At 38.9% G+C, this 23,907-nt stretch overlaps 1 protein-coding gene across 1 annotated transcript in view; it reads left to right on the top strand.

Moving 5' to 3' along the window:
* The first annotated feature begins 18,529 nt into the window (after positions 1 to 18,529).
* PKN2 (protein kinase N2) overlaps positions 18,530 to 23,907 on the top strand; it is a 70,459-nt gene continuing 65,081 nt past the window's right edge. Inside the window, exon 1 of the mRNA XM_081946062.1 lies at positions 18,530 to 18,705. Coding sequence (XP_081802188.1) covers positions 18,628 to 18,705 — 78 coding nt within the window. The 5' untranslated portion in view covers positions 18,530 to 18,627. The remainder of the gene's footprint in view (positions 18,706 to 23,907) is intronic.

Here is a 23,907-nt window from a genome sequence, read left to right as displayed (position 1 = left end):
GTCCAAGTCCATTAATTTTGCAAATGTGAAAATATAATAGAAGTTATTGCTCCTTCTTGGAACATCTGCTGGAGAACACTAATATCAGTACGGTCCTGATGGCATCAATCAGATGTTTTTAGAGATGCTTCCTCTGATTGCTCAGATGACAAAACAAAGCACCGGACTAAGCACATTTATATTCTTATACTGCATTTGTCACTATAGATTGACTTAGAGCACTATCTAAACAATGTTCTGTAATGATGAAACAAATATCAGAGATGCTGTATTTAAAACACAGGAGGTTGCTTTAAAGCTTATATAAGAAGGATGGGAGGATGAAATATGTCAACAGTATATACAGGAGTTGGTTGTTAGACAAAACACATAAAGAACATTTTTCTTTCTTTCTGACCTTGAATGCGACAAAACTTCACGTAAGGGGTTAAGCTTATGAAAGAGCTTCCATTTACAGTTATCTAAACATTGTTTAAACTAGTTTTCAGAATGAAATACTAGCAGGAGTTAGTATTTACTCCATACACAATCACAATCACTTTAACCTTGCCATTTGCACAGTGGCTGTCTTCTTCACAAGACTACTGAAGCTATGGGCTATAAATCTTTATAAGATAAGTTGCTCATTCCTTGTTTGTCAAAATGCCACAGCGAACTACATCAAAGAAAACAATTGCCAACTCAAAGCAAATACTAAAGCGCTGATCAAGCCGTCCTTAAATTCAGTGAATTTTGCCATATATATGCATATGTGTATTTCACATACATGTGTGTATATGTATGCATGTATGTATGCATGTATATACTGTGTATACACACACACACAAACACACACACACATATATATACATACACACGTGTGTGTATGTACCCTGTTTCCCTGAAAATAAGACCTCCCCAGATAATAAGCCCAATTGGGCTTTTGAGCACATGCGTTAAAATAAGCTCTCCCGTGAAAATAAGCCCTGCTTATTGCAGCAAAATATTGCACCACGCTCCTGCACCTCAAAAATTATAAGACCTCCCCAAAAATAAGGCCCAGTGCTTATTTCAGAGGTCAAAAGCAAATAAGACTCTGTCTTATTTTTGGGGAAACACGGTATATGTTGTATGTATATACTGTATGTGTGTGTATATAAATAATATTATATATTTATTATAATACATATAAATGTAATATTACATACTAGTAGCTGGATACCTGTGCCTCACAACAACACTATGTGATCGGACTATGCAGGAGAAATTCGGTTCACAATCCGTTGGCTCAGTGATGGTTGGAGATTGAAACACATAAGGGAATATTGCTCCCACCACCTTGAATCTGGAAGCAGTTCCACGGGTAGAAGGCATAGACATTTTGGTGAAGTACCAACATTTAGTCCTGTAAGGAGCCCCAGACTCCTTACAGTACTAAAGGAAGTGAAGGAGTGGAATATCTGACAGTTTGAACTGAGGTAATGGAATGTGAGGCAACTGGGAGTTGGGACAGAGTTCTTTTCAGTTGGGGAGGGGGAGTAGAACTCCTTAGCATCAGAGTGTGTTAATTACTGTATAAGAAATACTAATGATCTGATGGTCATTTCAAAAAATCCTTTCTTAGAGGACACCTAGAAGCCAAGAGGAACATACATGCCAAATTTCAAATTTATAGGCTTTACGGTTCTGGAGATTTCATGATGAGTGCCTTTTATATATATAGATATATGCTGTTTACATACATACATACACTGTGTGTTAGTGTGTGTATGTGTGTGTGCATACAGTATATGTTTGTGTGTATATACAGTACATATATATAAACAAACATGCATATATAGATATGCACACACACAGAAACACACACACATAACTATTCTCTCTTTTCTATTTGAAATGTTCATGCATATTGACAAGGCATCATCGGAAACTGCAGTCCTCTTGATATCATGAGGAGCATCCCACAACACCTCCTCCCTCAAATCTGGTATCAGCTCAGATGATTAAGACGTGGATTTTATGCCACTTGCTGCATTAATAAAAATATTTCTTGAATGGAGAACCTTTGTGTGGGCTTCTGTTTTAGACTGAAAATGAATCTTACCATCTAATGAATGTGGTGTTCCTGGATGCATTTCCTTGGAGCAGTAATCCTCCCTAGCAGCTTTTTAACTTAATGTTTGACTTCACCTCATATGATTCAGAAAATCAGTGAGGAGATTTTAACCATAAAGTCATCCAACCAACCAAAAGAACATTTAGTGTTGAGAAAGAGAAAGATGAAGAAAACCCATCTCATCTACTCTGCCTTTCTTGTGAGTCAATGGGTGATATCACCTCTCAATTTAATTAAATTATGCTTGCCACTTCTGTGTGATTGGGGAGGGCCATGCTATAAAGGAAACAATTTTTGTCTCTTATAAAACATGAAAAAGATAATTAACAAGCAATCCCTGGAAGTCCGGGCATTGAAATGACAACAAATTGCTGAGAGAAGAAGCTGGCACTGGATGTAGGTCTCTACCACAATAGTTAGCAGGCAGAAGCTGGGTGATGTATTAATGCCTTGTGTTTTTAAGTCGGCTTGAGAAGCAGCCTGGGAGAGCAGCAGTTTAGGTTGCTGGGTGAAACTGCCTTATGTCTCCAGTCCATCATCTAATTTATTTCCCTGACTCCACATCTGGGAGTCAAAACTCCAATTCAGGAGAATTTCAGGAGACATACCAGTTAGGCACATTTTAATTATCATACATGTCCACAATCTAGATTTAAATTTCCCTCTGGCAATTTGGGAAATCAGCTTAGTCTGGACCAGGATGATCTCTAGCTGTATAAACAAAATTTATTTGCAAATCCTAGCTTGGGGCCTCGCGGAGCCTTGTCTCCAATCTCAGTTTTGCAGTGGATGCACATCTGGGAGTCAAAACAGGATCTCAGGAAACTCAGACTGCCCTTTTTCACAGCAAAAGGTGCCTGGTGTCAGTTACCTGATTTTAACATGGGAGAATTTAAGAAAGATTGGGATAAAGTGCCTCCCTCCCAGGCTCCATTGGAAATGAAATGGGAACTATAAGATTTATCAGCCACATTAGGAGCATAATCTGAGGAACCTTGTTGTTTTAAAGGGTTGGAACACTCTCTGCCTACATACTGTATTCCAAACATTGAACATCAGCTCTGGGCATCTAGTTGGCAGGCTAGGAATGTGTTATCAGCTTTGGAGGGTGTTCCCATTATGATGTGGCATGTTGCTATTTTTCTACTTAATGCATTTGTAAATATGTATATATGCAAAGAAATAAAATTAAGTTGATGTGGAGGAGCAGGTCGCACAGAAAAGTTGCAGGGCACCTGTGCTGCTTTCTTTCCCCTCCCATCAGCACAGCGGAGTTGCCAATAAAGCTGCAACCTTGGAACAGATGTGGGAGGAAACAGGTGTGGTGGAATCTCTGCAGCCACAGAAAAGAAACTGAATAAAAGAAGTTTCCCTCCCCCCCCCTTTAAATGGAATGGACAGTGGGGGAGGGGTAGTACCAGTAGTCCTTGATTTACAATCATTCATTTAGTGGCCATTTGAAGTTTCAATGACACTGAATAAAGTGACTTTGTGACTGTTTTTAGCACTTACGGCCTTACAGCATCCCCATGGTCACATGATCAAAATTTATTCGTTTGGCAACTGGTTCATATTTATGACAGTTGGAATGTCCTGGGGTTATGTGATCACACTTTGTGACAAGCAAAGTAAAGATTCACCTAACAGCCATATTACTAAACTACAGTGATTCTCTTAACAACTGTGGCAAAAAAATGGGGCAAAGCTCATTTAACAACTGTCTAAATTAGCAACCTAAATTTTGGGCTCAATTGTGGACGTAAGTTGAGGACTACCTATATAGATTTGAAAGTTTCACATTTCACTTTTATAGCTTGGGTTTTTTTCCACCCAAATAAAAATAAAACAATAAACCAATAAAATAAAAATCCCAATCGTTGTTCTGGGTCCAGGGCTTTTGTGATTCTTTGGGTCAATTTAATTGGGTGCAATTTAAAAGTAAAATCTGGGACAATTTCCTGATTTTCTTCTGTTTTGTTATACAGAAATATTTACCTTATTAAACAACTTTCAATTTAAAGCTTTATTGTTAACCTTTTCACTATAACCTGTAATCTATTATTCATAAATTAAAATTTTGCAGTATGTTGGAAGCAATTAGAATTTGGGGAAACATGAGCAATGGGAAAATATTCTCTTCATTTAAATCTTCTACGTTAAATTGGAATTTCAGAGACACTGTAGTTGGGAAGAAAAATACAGTTCAAGGACATGGTGATTAATACGCATTTTTATCTATTTGCTACACTGTAGTTTTTCAACATTGGTAACCTGAAGACTTGTGGACTTCAACTCCTAGAATTCTTCAACAAGCATGCAGGCTGGGGAATTCTGGGAGTTGAAGTCCGCACAAGAAGTTGCTCTATCAATCCTGATGAGCTCAGTTCACAAGGCATTGTTTTTGGAAATTGTTTTTCAAGATAGCTGGAAGGTAGTAAACAGAGATTCAGTCAAAAATCTTGAAAAGGAACATTTTTAAACATTTTCAGCTGTTTTCCATGTTTATAAAGCCTGCAGCAGAAAGCAAGAGGTTGGAACATAAAAACGTATGTGGTGGGATTGTGATAGCGCCCAAAAAATATGGGACATGGTGTTTAGAGAAATTAGAGCCCTGCTGAATGCAAATTTAGAGATGTCACTGAGGATTGCATTATTGTTGCTGGTGGGAAAATGGGATATAAATGAAACAAAAACAAAAAGGGAATTGATTGTAAATTTGATATAATGGCAGTTAGATTGGTGATGGCTAAATATTGGGGACGAAATTGGGATATTCCAATTGATGAGTGGTGTAATGAAATTTGGAGTATGGCAACAAATGATAAATTAACAACAGAAATTAAACTTTAAAAAGGGATGGTTAAAGTAAATAATTATAATGAAATATGGGGGGATTTAATAAAATCAGTGTTGGTGGAAGGTAAAGGGAAGAAACCTGTTCGAGAATATATCTTGTTTTGGAGGGTATGAGGGCACAATTGGAATATATTGTATATCTAAGAAATATAAGGCAGGGGAAAAGGTCTCTGGGGGGTGAGGGATTCACTGTAATATGTGGGGGGGGGTTCCTTTTTCTTTTGTCTTTCTTTTCTTTTGTATTCAGTTGTGTATGTACTGTTTATATTACTTGTGTTTAAAAAAAAATTTTTAAATTAAAAAGCCTGCAGCTCTATTCAAGTTGACTCTTAAAGAATGGATCACAAAGTTTCCCCACTTTTGCTATAGAGGTGGGCACCAGTAGCTCTATCCGTGAATGAGATGGTGGTGCCTTTCTAAAATCAAGTTTCTCTAACTACGTAAGTGGCTCTCTTACCCAAGAGTGAAATTCAAAGAGTTAAAATTAAGGTGGAGATAATTGGTTGTCAGCTTGACAGGACCGATCAGAAGAATCCACAGAGTAATTTATCACCTAGTCTTTTTCAAGTGTTCAGCACTGCATTTCTAATTAGAAAACCTAAGTACTTTTTCCTCAAATTGAAACTCAACTAATTAGAAAAGAATTTATTCTGTGTACTTTAGCTTTATCCCAAATTCTCCCCACTTTTGAATCCCTTCTAGGCTTCAGATTTATCTCTCACCATTTTCAGCCTTCTTAAATATAGTACCTTTTCTTAAAGAGATGACAGATGATTAAAAAGCAGTTCTCGGCACTAATGGACATCAGGTTCCCAGGGAAAAACGTCAACGGTGTCCTGAAAATCCTTGACTCATATCAAATCATTCCTGCCTGAGGAGAAAATTATTTTGGCCACATGAGCTAAAACGAAACAAAACAGATTATGTCCCACCTTCTGATTATCTCCCTGAACTCATTTGCAAGATGCTGATAAATGTTTTCCAACAGGCCCCTACAGATGCACTTACCAAAAACAGGGGGTTTTTCAACCACCAAGCGTCAAAGAAAAAGGTATGTGATTCCAAAGAATTTATATGAGAAAGAAGTGGCCAATGATAACTTTGGATGCAGAATTCATCCACTGACTTTCAGATTCTAAAATGGCTTGAGTTGTTCTATAGTAAAAAAAAAATCATTGAATGATATCAAATATTATACACTTGACTCAGCTTACAACAGTTCACTCAGTGACCAAAGTTAAAATGGCACCCAAAAAGTGAGTTATGACCGTTTTTCATACTTATAACCATTAAAGCATCCCCATGATCTCGTGATCAAAAGTTACATGCTTGGCAACTGGGTCATATTTATGACCATTGTAGTGTTCTGGGGTCATGTGATCCCTTTTACACCGTCTCACAAGCAAAGTCATTGGGGAAGCTGGATTCACTTAACAATCGTGTTACTAATTTAAGAACTGCAGTTCTTAAATTAACACCTTAACCATTGTGGCAAGAAACATCATATAATGGGGCAAAATTCACTTAATAAATATCTGACTTAACAACAGAAATTTTGAGCGAAGCATCTTTAAAGAAAAACCAGAATGTCCAGTTGCCACTTGAAAAAGCACCTTTGGGACAACCATGACCTGGATGACTGAGAATCTCCATAGACACCACCAAAAAGGCTGTAAAATTGGGTCAAATGACCAACCCGTTTTATCATTGTGATGGAAAGGCTCCATTATAGTTGTAACTCGAGGACTAGCTATACTAAACTCCACAACTTTGAATGCTAACTGATCAAAGATCTCTTATTCAATCTTGTGTCCTTTCATTCTGTATTTTTATATCAATAGACTGTGTATTTATATAATATACTTTAATTGTTAACCGTCTTTTAAATATTTTAGAATATAGAATAGAAAAAAGTGGGTATTCTATCAATAGGTGTTACATTTTAAGATATTGATATTACTAGCATTTTGATTATTTGGCATTTTCATTCAAAATTAAATGTAACATTGAAAATGAGATCAGGAAAGAGCAGATGTCTAGGTATCTGTTGTGTAATAAAAGTTTTATTCTTAAGCTAAATTACTTGTCCTTGCCATAGCAAGCCCATTCCATTCTTATGCTTCATTGCATAGATTATTTTCCTCTTAATTTGGATTTCAGCTCTCTTGTCTAGTTACAATTGGCACCAAATCTACTTAAATTTCAGCCTCAATTACAATAAAACAAGCACAGGGTATTGGCTGAACGTATGCTGCTGTGTCAATTGGCATTTCAATCTTTATTGAGTCATGTTACTTTTTCCAGTTTTAACCTATTTTACTGTGGTATGTGGCATTATTTCAGCCAATCTCTAGAAAGCACCAAGCAAGTCCTGCTGATACCAAGGAAGACAGAAACTGGTTGTGGCGTCTGACATGAGCTACATTTCTCCCCTTAGATGCAGTTGGAGGGCACTGTGGTATCACCTGCATTGAAGTGTGATTTAACTCCCTACCTAGTCAGCTTCCATCTATGGAATGGCTAGATCAGGGGTCGGCAACATTACACACTCAAAGAGCCATAAAGGTCCTAACCGGAAGCCCACTGTTCAATTCTGGAGCCAACCAGAAGTCCAATTCCCCAATCATAGAGTCTCCTTCTAGCGCAGCTTCCTTTTTCCTCTGCTGACCGGAAGTTGGTTCCCCCATAGAGTCTCCTCCTAGTGTGGCATCCTTTTTCTTCTACCTGTCCTAACCAAAAGCCCTATCAATTGTGGAGCCGACCAGTAACAGGGAGCTGCAGCAGAGGGATGAAAGAGCCACATGCGGCTTCAGAGCCACGGATTGCTGACCCCTGGGCTGGATGAATGAGAAGTCTGTGATGTTGCCCTGCAAATCAAGCACCAGTGTGCACCAGGCTGAACAATGTTAAGGCTGGAGCTTCTGTGTGTGTATGTGAGCATTCCCCAAGAATGGGAATCTAACTTAAGCAACAATTGCAGGTTTTATCATTATAACATTACCTATTTATGTATGGGCGTAAGCACAGCTTATCACTTACCAGCTGCATCCTATTAGGAAAAGAGTAGTCCTTACAACAGCTCACTTCAAAGTTACAACGGCACTGAAAAAAGTGACCTATGACCGTTTTTCACAGTTATGACCTTTGCAGCATCCCCAGGATCATGCGATCGAAATTTAGACGCTTGGCAACTGGTTCATACTTATGCCTGTTGCAGTGTCCCGGGGTCATGTTTTGCAACCTTTTGCGACCTTCTGACAAGCAATGGGGAAGTCAGATTCACTTAACAACTGGAGCAAGAAAGGTTGTAAAATGGGGTAAAACTCACCTAACAAATGTCTCACTTAACAACAGAAATTTTGGACTCAGTTGTGGTCATAAGTTGAGCACTTCCTGTATTTGCTTTGTGGACGTATGCCTGGGAAGATATACCGTAGCTGAAACAGGTGGCCTCAGATTAGCCTTTTCTTAAAAATGAAGTGGAATGATTGCCAGGGAAAGGAAAAAGGGTGAATCTTTAACTCTCTCTTCATATCTCGTCATCTTCTTGGATCATGAAATGCTGAAGCGGCAAGGTGTACTTGCTGAGATGGCAATATCTACTCTCATTGACCTTTGCACCAATCCACAACTCCAATCATCTCTCAAAGGGTTCTGTGTCCTACGTCAATCTATTTCCAAAGAGTTTGGAATGCATCTGCCAGCATCTCTACCGATGCTCACTATTTCTGTGAATGAATTGCTCTTCTAGACCATCTCACGCAAACCGCTTACGGGCATCTTGGATGAGAAGTGAGAATGGCCTTGGGAGGCACTAGAAGACCTGCAGTCTAGACAACGGTCTGATAAGATGCAGCTCAGCCTGCACCTTCCCTCGTTTTCCAGAGACTAAAAGGAGAGAAGGGGAGAAACACATTTAGTCGGGCAAGAGTCTGTTTAATACAACCGTACAATAACGTTAGTGCTGATGCTCTTAATTGTGTTTCTTGTCTGGGCTACCTCAAAGAGCTAACATTATCGGTCTCTCCTTATGCAGTTTCTCTCCATTTGTCTCTTTCAGTGGCTTATCTCCCATGTGTGGGGTTCTTCTACTTGCTTCCTCTTGGCAACATAGACCAGCTTTAATGGTGGAATCCATGGGCATCCAGGTTGTAGTGAGGACTACTGTCAATGCTTGTAGTGTCTGATCACTGATTGCCCGGACCTCTCGTGGTTACTTTCTTTTTTCCTTCCATCAAAATAAGCCATGATACATACTTCCATGGGTTTTACAGCAGGATACTCAATGAAAAATACTCTATGAGTATTATGGGTATTCAACTATCACATCTGCAGCTCAAATTCTCTTTTCTTTTGGCATAAGCTTTAGAACCAAATACTTTGAGATGCCTAAGCTGGGTGTCCTTCTATGTTAATATTGAGTTCTTCTTGGTTCTCTGAGCTTGCTTGTTCACCTGCATATGTTCCATGGTAACATCATCAATGCATGGGAGAGTAGAATTTGCTGGTATATATATAACGTTTAGTTTGCCCTGTCAATCTTGGTTTGGGTGTGGTTATTTTCGTGATGGTTCCTTGATTAGGATATTGTTTCTTCCTTAACTGTTTATCTGGTTCTGTTTCCTGCATATCTGGGTGTTGTCTGCTCTGCTTGTTTGTTTGTTTCCTTCCTTGATATTCGGGTGTACCTTTCAAATGGGATACAGATGGAGCCTCCAGAGCCACTGCCACAACAGTTCAACTATGAGCTACATACACCATCGCAGGATCTAAACTGGGCCAGTTACTGGGACCAGAGGTTTAATCTTCTGAGCTTTTGGACTCCTGCTAGAGCCCATCCTCAGGGAACCTCTCTCTACCAAAATGTGTCCTCTTGGGCTATTCTATGCTTGGCATTTATGTAGTGCCTGGTTGTAGGTGGCTTTTTAGTTATTGATTATGGTGCTCCTTGCTGGCTTTTACATCGTAATTTCTATGCATAGAATAGTCCAAAGCACACATTCAGGTAGAGAGAAATTATTTGAGGATGGGCTCCAGCACGTGTCTGAAAATTCAGAAGATTAAACTTCTGATCCCAGTGACCGACCCAGATTGGATTCTGAAACATGATCCTGACACCTGTATATTTGTCTTTATACATACGCTGTCTATTATAGCTCAAGTGGTCTTACATTTGTGGATCTCATTGGGAGCCTGTTTTGCATGTAGTTGACAGAGCTATTTACTTTTCCTCAGCACTATCCAGCAGCAGGCAACTCATCATTTCAGTCACCAAAAAGAAAACATTCCTCTCTGACACCACATTTTGTTCTGGGGATAAGAAACTCTGGTTTCATGTACAGTCTCTTTTTCTTTTACCAGTTGCCTGCTGTATATTTGCTCCCAACATGTGTGCAGTCTTTCTCCCATATTTATCACACACTAATGCTGTGTATCCTTTAAATTCCTAAAGGACTTGACTGTTGTCACTGAACAAGTAGCAAAATGATAATCATATGTAATGTCAGCTTACTCTAAAGTTAATTTGTCTCTTCTTTGTCCCTTTCCCTCTTCTCTCCACTTGGCTTATTCTTTTGATCTTTATACAGCTTGAACATTCAGAATCATTCACATGTGACTGCAAATTTAGTCCTTTAGCTAACTCTCCAATTTACAAAAGTATCTGGACTCCGGTAGCATATACTTTGGTGCAATAAATGTATGGGTAATCCTCAATGATTTGTTTAGCAACTGTTCAAAGTTACAACCACACTGAAAAAAGGGACATATGACCAGCCCTTGCACTTACAATCATCACAGTCTCAGTCATGAGATCAAAATTCAAGCACTTGGCAACCAGCATGTACTGTATTTACAATGGTTGCAGCATCCTAAGGCCATATGATTGCAATCTGCGACCTTCCGAGCCGGCTTCCAACAAGCAAAGTCAATGGGGGAAGATGGATGCACTTACTTACGTGATTCGCTTAATGCTGTGATGATTCACTTACCAGCCTTGGCAAAAGGTTGTAAAAGGGGGTGCAAATTCTGGTTCCAATTGTAGTTGTAAATTAAGGATGCAATTTGGAGGGTTGCAATTCTTCACTGCTCTTGCTTTGTCACATTCTAATTCCTGGAGGCCGACTTTCATAAGTTAGTTTCCATCCTCAACAATGCTTTCCTTTAAGTATTGCATCCTTTCTCGGTAATATATTTTACTGAAAACAAACAACTTCAGATCTGGGACACTGTCAGTGTTCCAAGATAGATCAAACTTAGAAACCAAAGACACAAAAGCTAATATTACTTTTATTATAAAAGGTAACGGTTCCCCCACACATACTTGCTAGTCGTTTCAGGCTCTAGGGGGTGGTGCTCATTTCCATTTCAAAGCCAAAGAGCCAGCGCTGTCTGAAGACATCTCTGTGGTCATGTAGCCCGCATGACTAAATGCCAAAGGTGCACGGAACGCTGTTATCATCCCACCAAAGTGGCCCTATTTTTCTACTTGCATTTTTACATGCTTTCGAACTGCTACACTGGCAGCAGCTGGGACAAGTAATGGGAGCTCATTCCATTATGCAGCGCTAGGGATTCAAACCGCTGAACTGCCGATCTTCTGATCGACAAGCTCAGTGTCTTAGTCACTGAGCCACCGTGTTATAAGATTACAATAACAGAATCTTTCAAGTCTGAATGTGCTTCTCCCTTTTTCTTCATGAGAATTAGGGAAGGCCAAATCTGAAATGCTTTATCAAATTACATTTCTGTCCTGGACTTATATTTCTTTTATCTGTTATCTTGGCTGTGACTCTTTCTCCTGTTCCTAAAGATTATTCCTTTTCCCCCTTGCAGACATATAAGGCATTTTAATTGTTATACAAAGTATCTCTCTAATGAATAACAGAATTTTATAAAGCCTCTTTCATCTGAGATGACCATTTGTCAAATAAACTGTAAGTTTACACGCTTACTGTATAAACCGTAAGTCTATAAACCCTCTTAAATATGATGTGACTGGAGAATCTTCTCGTGTTTTCTTATGCAGACTGAAGTACAGTATGTCATGACTTTTAAAATGAAGTCTAACAAGTTTGCCCTGCCTCCCTTTTTTAGAACAATTGGTTTGCAGATGGCCCAAGCCCTTGCCCATGAATCATTTCCTTTCTTTTCTCCTGAAGGGCTTTAACAGAAACCACGTCACATTCTTAAAGAGTTATACAAAATTCAATTTGATAAGTGACTTATCAACAAATTGAGATCTGCTTTCTCTTTCTAGTGTTTCCTTTAGCTGCTCAAGGAGACCCACTCTTTCTTGTTCCTTTGTGAAACTCTCATTCACCATTACTTCAGTTTCTGCAGACCTAAGTTAACCACTGCAGTGATTCACAATTTGGTAAGAAAGGCCGTAAAATAGGGCAAAAGTCACTTAAGAACTGTTTTGCTTAGCAACATAAATTTTTGGGATCAATTGTGGTCATAAGTCGAGGACCACTTGTAGTAACCACTTTCAGACCAACATCGTATTACGTCATAACCTTCCAATCTACTTCATCTTATGATGTATATTGTCCTGAGTTACAGGCATCATTAAAATGAGGTTCTACTATTGTTATTATTGTTCTGCTATTGAGTAAATAAGATATAAATATATTTAGTAGAGTTGTCACAAAATTCATTATTATTATTATTTCTTCATTACGGCTCTATATTATTTCTATGTCTTTTTTTGGACTTTTAGTTAAAGGAACATAGGTACCCACTGACCACTAGATGGAGCAATTCAATTTCAGTAATTCCGTATTTGAAGGAACATCCTCAAATTTCAAACCTGAACACTTTCTCAGTAACCTTTATCTAATTTTCCCATTTAAAAAAAGGCTAAAACAATCGGAAGCAACGTCTGCTTTTGTAGTATAAGCAACTGAAGTTCTCTTCTATAGTATGTGAAGCCCACAGATTATTTTTTTCCGAATCCTAATTAGTAAATATAACTTTTCAAGTTTTACTTAAGAGTAACTACGTTTTAGGGATGTGGTGGCTCAGTGGCTAAGACGCTGAGCTTGTTGTCAGAAATGTTGGCAATTGGGCTGTTTGAATCCCTAGCGCTGCATAATGGAGTGAGCTCCCGTTAGCTTCTGCCAACCTAGCAGTTCGAAAGCATGTAAAAATGAAAGTAGAAAAATAAGAACCCCCTTTGGTGGGAAGGTAACAGCGTTCCGTGTGCCTTCAGCATTTAGTCATACCGGCCACAAGACCATGGAGCTGTCTTAGGACAGCACTGGCTCTTCGGCTTTGAAATGGAGGCGACCACCGCCCCCTAGAGTCAGGACTAGCACATATGTGCAAGGGGAACTTTTACCTTTAACTAAGTTTTGGTAATATCCTTTTTATTTAAATTAGCAATCCGAAAGTTATAGGTAATATTGTTACAAACATGTGTTGTGTCAGCCCATTATTATAAGCCTGTGCAATTTGCTTTGAAATCACATTCAGTTTCAGTGTCACACACTATTTGTACTCTTACAGTTATGGGTTAGAGCTGATGGAAGTAAATGGATGGGAAACCTACCCGAGTACAGTCTGTTCATTACCTTCTGCCATTAGAAATGAGACATGTTTTGTCTTCATGTTGGAAATAGAGGTTGTGCGGTTGCTTATCCTTCCAGTAATGTTCACCTAGATTCCCCTGTTCCCTCTACTAATAACAAAAGCAATCTGCAGAAGATCATGAGGAATGGGAAGTAAACTGTTTTTACTCACAGGCCCAGCCATCTGACAAATAAAACCACACATTAAACTTTCTGCAAGCTGGCTTTTTCCCACTTCTCTTCCTCTATATCCCTCTCCTTTTTTATAGTTCAAATAAAACTGGAATTAACAAGGAGTAAGTTGAAAACAGCCCTGGATTCTATGAGCCCAGAACTTTACAGAAAATAAGTTGCCAGATCACTGGTTTTCTGCTGCTTTAACTGTAGGAAATTAGAAATCTCTTTTCCTCTTGGTTGCTGATCAGAAGCTCCATGGGCATATTTCATGCAGCTGTGGCTTGTCTACCTATATATTCAAATAATGCATTACAGTTAGCATTCGGGGAGAGGTAAGCTACTCAATGCCCGCCAGATGTTTTGGACTTCAAAACGTATCACTTTTGAACTTGGCCAACAGCAAGAAGACAAATTGAAAGCCAACCTTATTATAGCAAATATTTCTTGACAAATTACCTGTCTCCAAAAATGTGGTGCTACTTGAGCATCAGCGAAATGTGTTATGAGCTGTTATGCCTCCCCCTAAATCCCATAAGAAGAAAGAATCATAAGTATTATAAAGCTGTACGCTTGCTCCAGGGAACTTTGAACCAATTACAGTTTTAATATTGTAAGCTGCCCGGAGTTACCCTGCCTGGGGTAAGATGGGTGGCCAATAAATTTGACAGACAAACAGACAGATGATAGGTAGGTAGGTAAATAGTTAGATGATAGGTAGGGAGGAAGAGAGGGAGGAAAGAAGGAAGGAACATGGATAGATAGATAGATAGATAGATAGATAGATAGATAGATAGATAGATAGATAGATAGATAGATAGATAGAAGCATGATGGATGGATAGATGATAGGTAGATAGACATAAAGGAAGGAAGATATATTGTCTCACTGATATCTATCTATCTCCTTTCTAGCTACCTACCTATCATCTATCCATTCATCCATCCCTCCCTCCTGCTCTCTCTCTCTCAGATAGATAGATAGATGGATAGATGGATGGATGGATGGATGGATGGATGGATGGATGGATGGATGGATACATACATACATACATACATACATACATACATACATACATACAGATAGATGGATGAGAGGGGAATGAATGGATAGATGACAGGTAGGTAGAAAGGAGATAGATAGATAGATAGATAGATAGATAGATAGATAGATAGATAGATAGATAGATAGATAGATAGATAGATAGATAGATAGATAGATAGATAGATAGATAGATAGAGCAGCGAGACAAATTATAGATATAGATCAACCAGAGACAAATTATTTGTGTGCTTAATCACACTTGGCCAATAAAGAATTCTAATTCTGATAGATAGGTATGTAGGTAGATAGACAGGCAGGCAGACACACAGACAGACACAAAGACAGACAGACTATTGATGGTTCTGGTTTCAGAGATGGGAGCCGGTGACGAGGCTGAGTCCTTTTCAGGTGCAATTTCCTACTTACAGTATACTCGTTCTTTGATAAATCCCTTACCAAGAGCATGTGCCCTGGCAGGATTGAGATTTAAGTAGCTTTGTCCTCTTCTGGCACTTTACCAATTTCAAGCATCAGTTTAGGACATTCATGGTTTCACCTAGAGGAAGCCAAGAGAAAAATAGAGAATAAACATAATCTGCATTTTGTTAATTAAGAAATTTTCACTTTAAAGCAGTTATACGTATCTGTCATGCCAAAAAGAAGACAACTCCAGTGACAAGGGCCATCTGCCAAAAGGAGAGGTTAAAATAATTCCAGCCAATCTGAAACCATTTGTGCTAATTAGCTTGCCTAGCTTTATGAGGCTCGGAATTGTCAGAGAAACCAATACGTGGGAACTAACTATTGTGCAGAATGGAAATCCATTGTATTTCAGATCAATTTCAGTGAGCTATCTAGACTTGTTAATGTCAGAAGTGTGCCAGAAATAACTCAAGTAAGGCATTATTTCAAGGCCTTGTTTCTCTCTGATAGATAACACAGCACATGCAACATAGGGAAGGTATGTCCTTAAACAATTACTACAAATTATTAAATATGCAATATCAAGTTACTACTATATTCCTATCAGCTCTGCAAGCAGAAATATTCTCTTATTTATTCCATTATTCCAAGTTCAAAAGGTGCAGCAGAAGTTCCCGTTTCCCAGGGGAAGTAGCTGCTTGTGACTTCTCAAGTCACCAAAAATGCCACAGTTCAATCCTGAGCTACAGATCGTCTCTACTATTGGAAGTTGTGCTTTCTCTAAGTTGCCAAGCTACTAAGAGTCACTCTTATCAATTACAACCCATAGTGAGGTGCTATTAGATAGAGGATGATTTAATTTTTTCTGAAGATTTTACAAGTGTACAAGTCACGTCTACGAACACGATGCTATTTTAAAACTAACGATTTTAAAAGGTGATCAATTCTCTCACTCCATCCTCAGGACAAAATATACAAGGCCCTTAGGAGAGGCAGGTATTTGGGCGTAGCTGAACTAGGAGGGGGGAAAAAATCATGAATGCCAGATTGTGCCTCTGCGCGGTTCAGGTGCATCCCTAGGGTGGGGTGTCAAAAACAAGTCAAGATGGCGAATGTGGCCACATAATCAAAACCTCATTGTGCTTGTGATGGATGTAACACATTAAAGGGGCTGGGTGTTGATTGTGCAATCATTTCTCCCACCTAGACATTTTTACCCTTTTGTAGACCTCTCTGCCAAATTTAGTGAAATTTCTGCCTGAGCCAAATGAGGAATCAGTAGATGAACCCAGGAGAAACCAGTCACTGATAGGCATTTATCAAATCATGGAGGCCCAACGCAGGAAGGTTAATCTTCTGCAAAATGTATATAACGAGGCATTATGTTTAATATTATTTTATAATAGTACTGTAGTGTTGAACAAAATAGGGACACGGTGGCTCAGTGGCTAAGACGCTAAGCTTGTCAATCAGAAAGGTTGGCAGTTCGGCGGTTTGAATCCCTAGCGCTGTGTAATGGAGTGAGCTCCCGTTACTTTTCCCAGCTTCTGCCAACCTAGCAGTTCGAAAGCATGTAAAAAATGCAAGTAGAAAAAATAGGGATCATCTTTAGTGGGAAAGTAACAGCATTCCGTGCGCCTTCGGCATTTAGTCAGGCCAGCCACATGACCATAGAGATGTCATCGGACAACACTGGCTCTTTGGCTTTGAAATGGAGATGAGCACCATCCCCTAGAGTCAGGAACGACTAGCACATATGTGCAAGGGGAACCTTTACATTTACCTTTAGTGTTGAACAAGCATAAAGTTGTCAGTCCTATTAGGTGGACCAGACCAAAAAAAATCAACTCCACAAGACAAAAACTATTTTTTGTATTGAGATTGGTTACAGTAGCACAATTTTGCAGGCCTTTCCCTAGGGAGGTTCCACTGAATTAGGAAAGTTTATATCTGAGCTACTTTTAACTAGTATCTGTCTATTATGAACTTAAAATATTTCACCCCCCTATCTGGCAAAGTTATCTTCCTTGCCCTCGACAAAAGGGGATCTTTACAAGATAGTTAAGTGCTCCTGATGTGAGACATTATTTGTCAATGTTCTTTTATCTGCAGTGTTTTCAGATATAATATTGCTGTGCTGCTGTTTCCACATTGGCATGGCCCACAGAATAGCTTTTCTCAACCTTCTGCTTTCCAGATAAATAAGAGACTGTGGCTACGCTGCTGATTGGGAATCCTGAAAAGCTTCATGCTGACTGTTTAAGTAATAAGCTAGAAAGAAAGGTAGAGATTTGTATTCAGACAAATGCAATTTCAGTGCTCAAAAACTAAGGCCAAATTTCCATCTGGAGCAAGATCATCAAGATGTAGTCTCCAAAGCATGCCTGGTGGGGCAGCCACAGAGGCGAACAAAGTGCCACATCAGGGACCTTAACACAATGTACATTCTGAGTCCAATCTTGTTGATGACTTCGATGCTGGAAGAAGATTGAGTTCATCCAGCTTTTTTCCGTCACTGAGGCAATTACTGAGGGAGGTTTTCTCACACCCTTCCCATTACCCATAATTCGTATTTTTTATTTTTATTTTTTGGCAGGTTCCCACTTGTGTAAACAATACATTTATAGAGGAAGAATAAGCTCAGGAAGAAATTCCATCCCAAAATGAAGCCAGCAAAGCTAAAAGGATTCGGCAAAAAGCCTGAACCAACGTTGTATTTATTGCGCATAATTCAAAACACACTTTCTGTTGCATGCTGAATGCTAAGATTTTTGCAGATGTTGTGCCATCTATTCTGTCTCTGTCTCACCAAAACAAGTTTCCCTTGGGCTACTGTTATGTTCCAGCCTATGAGAGCTTTCTGGTTAAACTGACTTGAATGCCAAATTTCCACTAATTCAGTCAGGTTTGCCAGAATATTGCCCACTGTCTCCTTTTCAAAACACATTCTCTCTCCCTCCCTTCCTTTTTCTTTAATACAGAGTTGTTCTCTTGATTTGAATTATAGCTCCAGATGCCAACTCTTTGTTTTCATCCCTCTTCTTCAATCTATTTCTTCCAAGCTATCTAAACAGAAAAACATGTTTGCAGAACAGATCCTATGATTTTTTTTTTAGCGACACATGTTTGGTATGGTTTCCTTAAAAGTTCATTAGATTAGTATTTTCCCTCAAAAATCATTAAGCAATAATTTTGAAAAAGCAACCCTATTGGAAAGTTAGCAAAATTGTATTTGTACAGAAAATAGCCTGGGGGAGGGGTTTGCTCCTTTTAAAAAAATCCATCTTGTCAGTTGTCTCACACTTGCCTCAAATGAGGTTAAATGAAGAAGTTCTAAAAATCAGTGGAAAAAAATATGGTGCTGAGTCAATATTCTCCACCCTGTTTTCCAAACCTAGTGAGCATGCTCAAACCAACGGGCTTAAAAATTCAGGCTCTATAATTTTGTCAACTTCCAAAAAAGCCATGGGAGTGAAAGCTGCAGAAGGGAATCTCTGGAATTGGGGAGTATCAAGGAAGAACAAACACTTAAATTATTTAAAGGTAAACTTTAGAAGTTCTTCTTCTCTTGATAAATGCTATAGCATGCTCCTTTCCCCCTTTTTGCCATCTTTTGAATCTTTTATTTTCCTTCAATATGGGAAAGTAATATTGTCTGTATTTACCAAGTCATGAGATTTCCTACCATGTTAGACCTTCTTTGTCTGCTTCCTTAAGAAAATAATCTTGTTTTGCGCTAACAAAAAGAATCTGCCCACAACACAAGGAAAAAGGAATTCTAACCAAACTCCAGTACTTAGTATCAAATCCCCAGGTTTTAGTAAGACAATTTTATACTTGATCACAGTGAGACAGTCTTGTTTTTGGGTAACAAGCACATCCCATCCCCATTAAACTCAGAATCACCTTTCTCACCCAAATCTGGTTGAACGATGAAAATGATTAATTAATCAATGAAATTCCATTTGTATTATATTAGTTCAGGAAGGGCATGTTCTGTCTGCTTGTACATGTATATTCCAGAGCACAGACCCTGAGATAAACTGCAACAAATAAATTTACTCAGATCTTTAGAAGACTTCTATCTCCTGGCTTATTGTACTCATTTTGCAACAGTTGCATTAGCTTCAAATTCACCCTTACAAGGCCACCTTAGCCTTCAAAAAAGAGGCAAAGCAAATTCTTCTCCATATCCTAACTGTAGTGAAGGTACCATGCTTATTGCTAGGGAAACAGGAAGGGCTTCATGGAATTTCTTACCTAGGTAGACTCATCTAACACCTACCATCTTAGCTTTCTACAATCCAGCTAAGGCATTTTAATGGAACAATGTCCTTATTATAAATTGTTGTAGCTGCTGCACCTATTGATTACTATTGTTACTGTGTTCATGATTTTAAAAATACTAATAATAACTGAGTTCAAAAGTCAATAGTACAACTATGCAATACTTGCAAGTTGATTCCAAAGCAGAAATAATGGCTCAAGGAAAGACAACTGCTGTCTAGGTTCTCATAACACAGTGACAACTATGGTCTGGCTTCAACAGAGCCTTGATTATTTGATGACCCACAGATGGATTTATATCCATCAAAGGATCAAATCAAACCACCATAAGGCTTATCAAAACGAGTGGACCCAAGAACTATTTATTTCGTATATGTGAACACAAAACTTAAGTTTGTGATTATGTTTAAGGTTGGATTTCATCTCTGGCTAATTAAAGATTTAATGCCATAGTTTTCCATTAGGATTCCAAATATGAACATAGACTATTTAAAAAGTCCAGAAGCTTTGCATGAAAGAGCTGCAAACACAATGAAGAATGTGTGTGTATATTATATTTTGTTCCAATAAGCAATTTTTATTGGATTATTAAACTGAAGCAGTTCATTTTCCAAAATAGATGTAAACTATCTTTACAGAATTTTGATAACCTTTAACTCTGGCAAACAGACTAAAACAAATATTTACGCACAGCCAAGTCCTAAGAAAGATCATTCACAGTAAAGTCTCACTGAGTTCAGTAGGACACACCTTCAAGATTATAGCCTGATGTAAACTTGGACTTACTGTTTTCTTTCGTAAATTAGGTTAAGTTGCTCTATGATTCACTGCATTTTAGAAAGGTCTTTGTTCCTAGAAAGTGCTCTTTGGGCTAACAAGCCATTTGATAGAATTTGAAATTATTTTTTTTTCATGATAAAATAACATGATTATTGGGCTTATTCAGTAAGGCTGGATATGCTGATATAACAAAGCTCCCAATAACATTAATTATTTCTTTTTAAAGAAGAAATAGAGCCTGTACTTAATGTTTAGTTTTCTCCTGCAGATGGTAATAAACTCTTTAAATTCAAATTATGTTAACAACATCAGTAAAATGATTGGTTGTAAATGTCTGTGTCCTTAATGTTCAATGTTAGGGGAAAAATCACTCTAAAGAGGATCATGAATTAGTCATGAATTCTGACTGCAGCTCACTTTTATTTCAAATATAGAATAATAGTTACAGGATCTAGAATTTTCCTGAAATGGAAAGTATTCTCTAAAAGCAAAAAGAAAGGATTTAGCTTTTAAAAAAGAAAGAAAGAAAGAAAGAAAGAAAGAAAGAAAGAAAGAAAGAAAGAAAGAAAGAAAGAAAGAAAGAGAAAAAGAAAATGACTTTACAGGTCTTTTGGATCTATTTCTGGATTCTGGATCAGTCATTATGGGTGCTTAATCACTGGAGGTTTTTAAGAAGAGACTGGACAGTCACTTGTCTGAAATGGTATAGGACCGGAATAGCGAACCTATGGCACTCGTGCCACAGGTGGCACGCAGAGCCATTTGTCAGGGCACGCAAGTCGCTGCCCTGTCAGCTGGCCAGTGCGCATGTGCGCGCTGGCCAGCAGAGTTCACCCTTTTTTAAAGCCATTTTTCGCCCTCCCCAGACTCCAGAGGCTTTATAGGAGCCTGGGGAGGGTGAAAAAGAGCCTCCCCCCCCCGGGAGGCCCTCCGGAGGCTTCATGAGCTTTCCTGAAGCCTCCGGAGCGCAAAAACCCGGCCCTATGGGCAAACTTCCGGTTTGCTCGGAGGGTCGTTTTGAGCGTTCCGAAGGCTTCAGGGAAGCCTCCTGAAGGTCCCTGAAGCCTTTGAAGCGCTCAAAACAGCCCTCTGAGCAAACCGGAAGGTCGTTTTGAGCACTCCAAAGGCTTTAGGGAAGCCTTCTGAAGGTTCCTGAAGTCTCCAGAGGACCTCCGGGGGGATGGGGGAGGCTGTTTTCACCCTTCCCAGGCTCCTATAAAGCCTCTGGAGCCTGGGGAAGGCGAAAAAAGCATGCAAAAAATGGGGGGGAGCACCTGTAGTGTGTGCATGCGCACAGGGGGGGGTTGCGCATTGCATTATGGGTGCGGCACGCCCGCACACGACTCCCCTATGCTCCCCCCACTTATGGCACGCGAGCCAAAAAAGGTTCGCCATCGCTGGTATAGGATCTCCTGCTTGAGCAGGGGGCTGAGCTAGAAGACCTCCAAAGTCCCTTCCAGCTCTATTCTGTTTTATCTATTTTGATTGATCTATTTAAGCAATTTAGAAACAAGGGGTCCTTGGTGCTCTCTGAACTTGCTTGTTTTCTTGCAGACATTTCATTACCCTAACTAGGCAACATCATCAATGCTACTAAGGAGTCCTATTTGTTGTCAGTTTATATTCTGGTGTCTTGCCTGTCTGTGTGGGTGGGGGCGATCCTAGAGATTCTTTGGTTGGACTGTATACTGATGGCTCTTTGGCAGTTCCTTGATTGGGGTATTGCTTACTTGATTGTTGGTCTGAAGTTAACCTTTTATTACCTTACAACATAGGATTTAGAAACAATAAATAAACAAATAAATAAATAAAATAGTGGGGAGATGCAGAGATGACATATAATCAGCCAATCATACTTGGTTTAGGGCTAGTCCATGTGAAAAAGATATTGCAATACAGTAGTAGTTGGCTGCAAACTTGAGTATGAGTCAACACTGGGATGTAGATGCAAAACAAATAACATTTTAGGCTGCATCAACAAATATAATTTCCGAATTATGGGAAGAATGTCTTATCTACCACATCAAGGGTACAGGATATAAAATAATACAGTTAAGGAACAAAGATTCTGGTTGAATGTTAGACAAAACATTGTTAGGCAAAACTAAGAGGAGTTTGACAGTGAATCAGTTACCCGGAAATGTAGATGGTTCTTCTTCCATGGACGTGTTCAGCTAGGAGCTAGACAGCCATGTGCCTGGGATACTTTAATTTGGATTTCTGCACTCAGCAGGAGGATTGGACTCATGCTCTTTTTTTTGGACATTCTACAGGCCAGGAGCAAATTGTTTTATGGTGTAACCTATACTTTTGTCCCTGGTAAGCTAATCTAATAGCCATGGGCAATAATGAATAGGCATATACAGCTTTAGTTTTCAATTTATTTATATCCACCTTTATTGTTTTTATAGTATTAAGTATCTGGGGGTACAGATAACTAATAATCTGACTTGATCTCTTCAGACGTTATCTTTAGTGATGCATGCAAAGCAGTGTTTGCATTTCCTGTATTGGAGGAGGAGTGATCTGATCACTTTTTAGAGAGGCACTACTGAAAGCATTTTAACAAACTGCCTCATTGTGTGGTTTGGTGGTAGCAGTGCCTCCGATAGAAGGTCCATACAGAGAGAGGAAAGGACAGCCTTTGTAAGAAGCTTGTTTCCCATTAACCAGGATATTGCTTATAAGTTATATTGCTTATAACTTAGAGCTCCAAGCATTGTTGGAGACTCCACACACCCACTTCAAGGTCCCCTCTGGAGGAGGTTTCAAAGTATCTCTAGCAGGACTACTAGATTCTGTAACAGCTTTGTTCCTTATGCCATCCCTCTTACAAATTCGCAGGATTCTTTTTTCCCCACCATGTATATGTATACATTCGAACTAGACTGTGATGTTTCTCTGTCATATGTGTGGGTATGTGGGTATATGCATAATGGTTTTCTTTTGAGAGCTGAATGCAATGAAATTTCATTTGGATGTACTCATTAGTGTACATTTAAAGTGACAAAGTTTTTATTCTATTCTACAAATAACTCAAGACAGGGAACACATGCAACATGCAATGTCCATTCCTTCTCCAATTTCCCTCACATTCCTGTGAGGTGAATTGGATTGAGAGAGTGACCAGCCCAAAATCACTGAGCTAACAGTCTCCTCTCTAGCCCAGCACCTTAACCACTACACCAAACTGGCTCATTGTCTTTATAATATTTATTTCTTAAAGTAGTTGTTTTAAATAGCTGTTGCATCTGTTGTTTTTGTATCTGTGGTTTCTTTCTTCTTCCTTTTTAATGATTGTTGTGCGCTGCCCAGAGTTACTTTTGGTGAGATGGGTAGATATAAAAATTTGATTAATAAAAGATGAATAGGCTACTCTTTTTTTAACCTTTAAAGCAGTGCTTCGCTACTGTGCATATAGTACCTTGGCTTAACATATCTAAAACTCGGGATTACATGGCAGCAAAGAGAGTAAACTCTAGGCTGGCGTCTGATGGTTTGAGATTTTACTGCTTAGATGCCTAACATGATCTCTAATATGGCACAATCCCCTTTTTTACTGCCTGATGATGGGGAAAGAGAGAAAAAAATGTCTGCAGGTTGTGATTTAAAAGAGAAGGGGGGGGAATCCCTTAAAAGGGTTTCACTTGGTTGGAAAAAATGATAAAGCAGCATATA

The sequence above is a fragment of the Natrix helvetica genome, assembly GCF_964273705.1.
Source record: "Natrix helvetica genome assembly, chromosome: 3".
Taxonomy (NCBI): domain Eukaryota; kingdom Metazoa; phylum Chordata; class Lepidosauria; order Squamata; family Natricidae; genus Natrix; species Natrix helvetica.
Note: the sequence above shows the minus strand (reverse complement) of the source record. Positions and strands in the feature narration are given on the sequence as shown.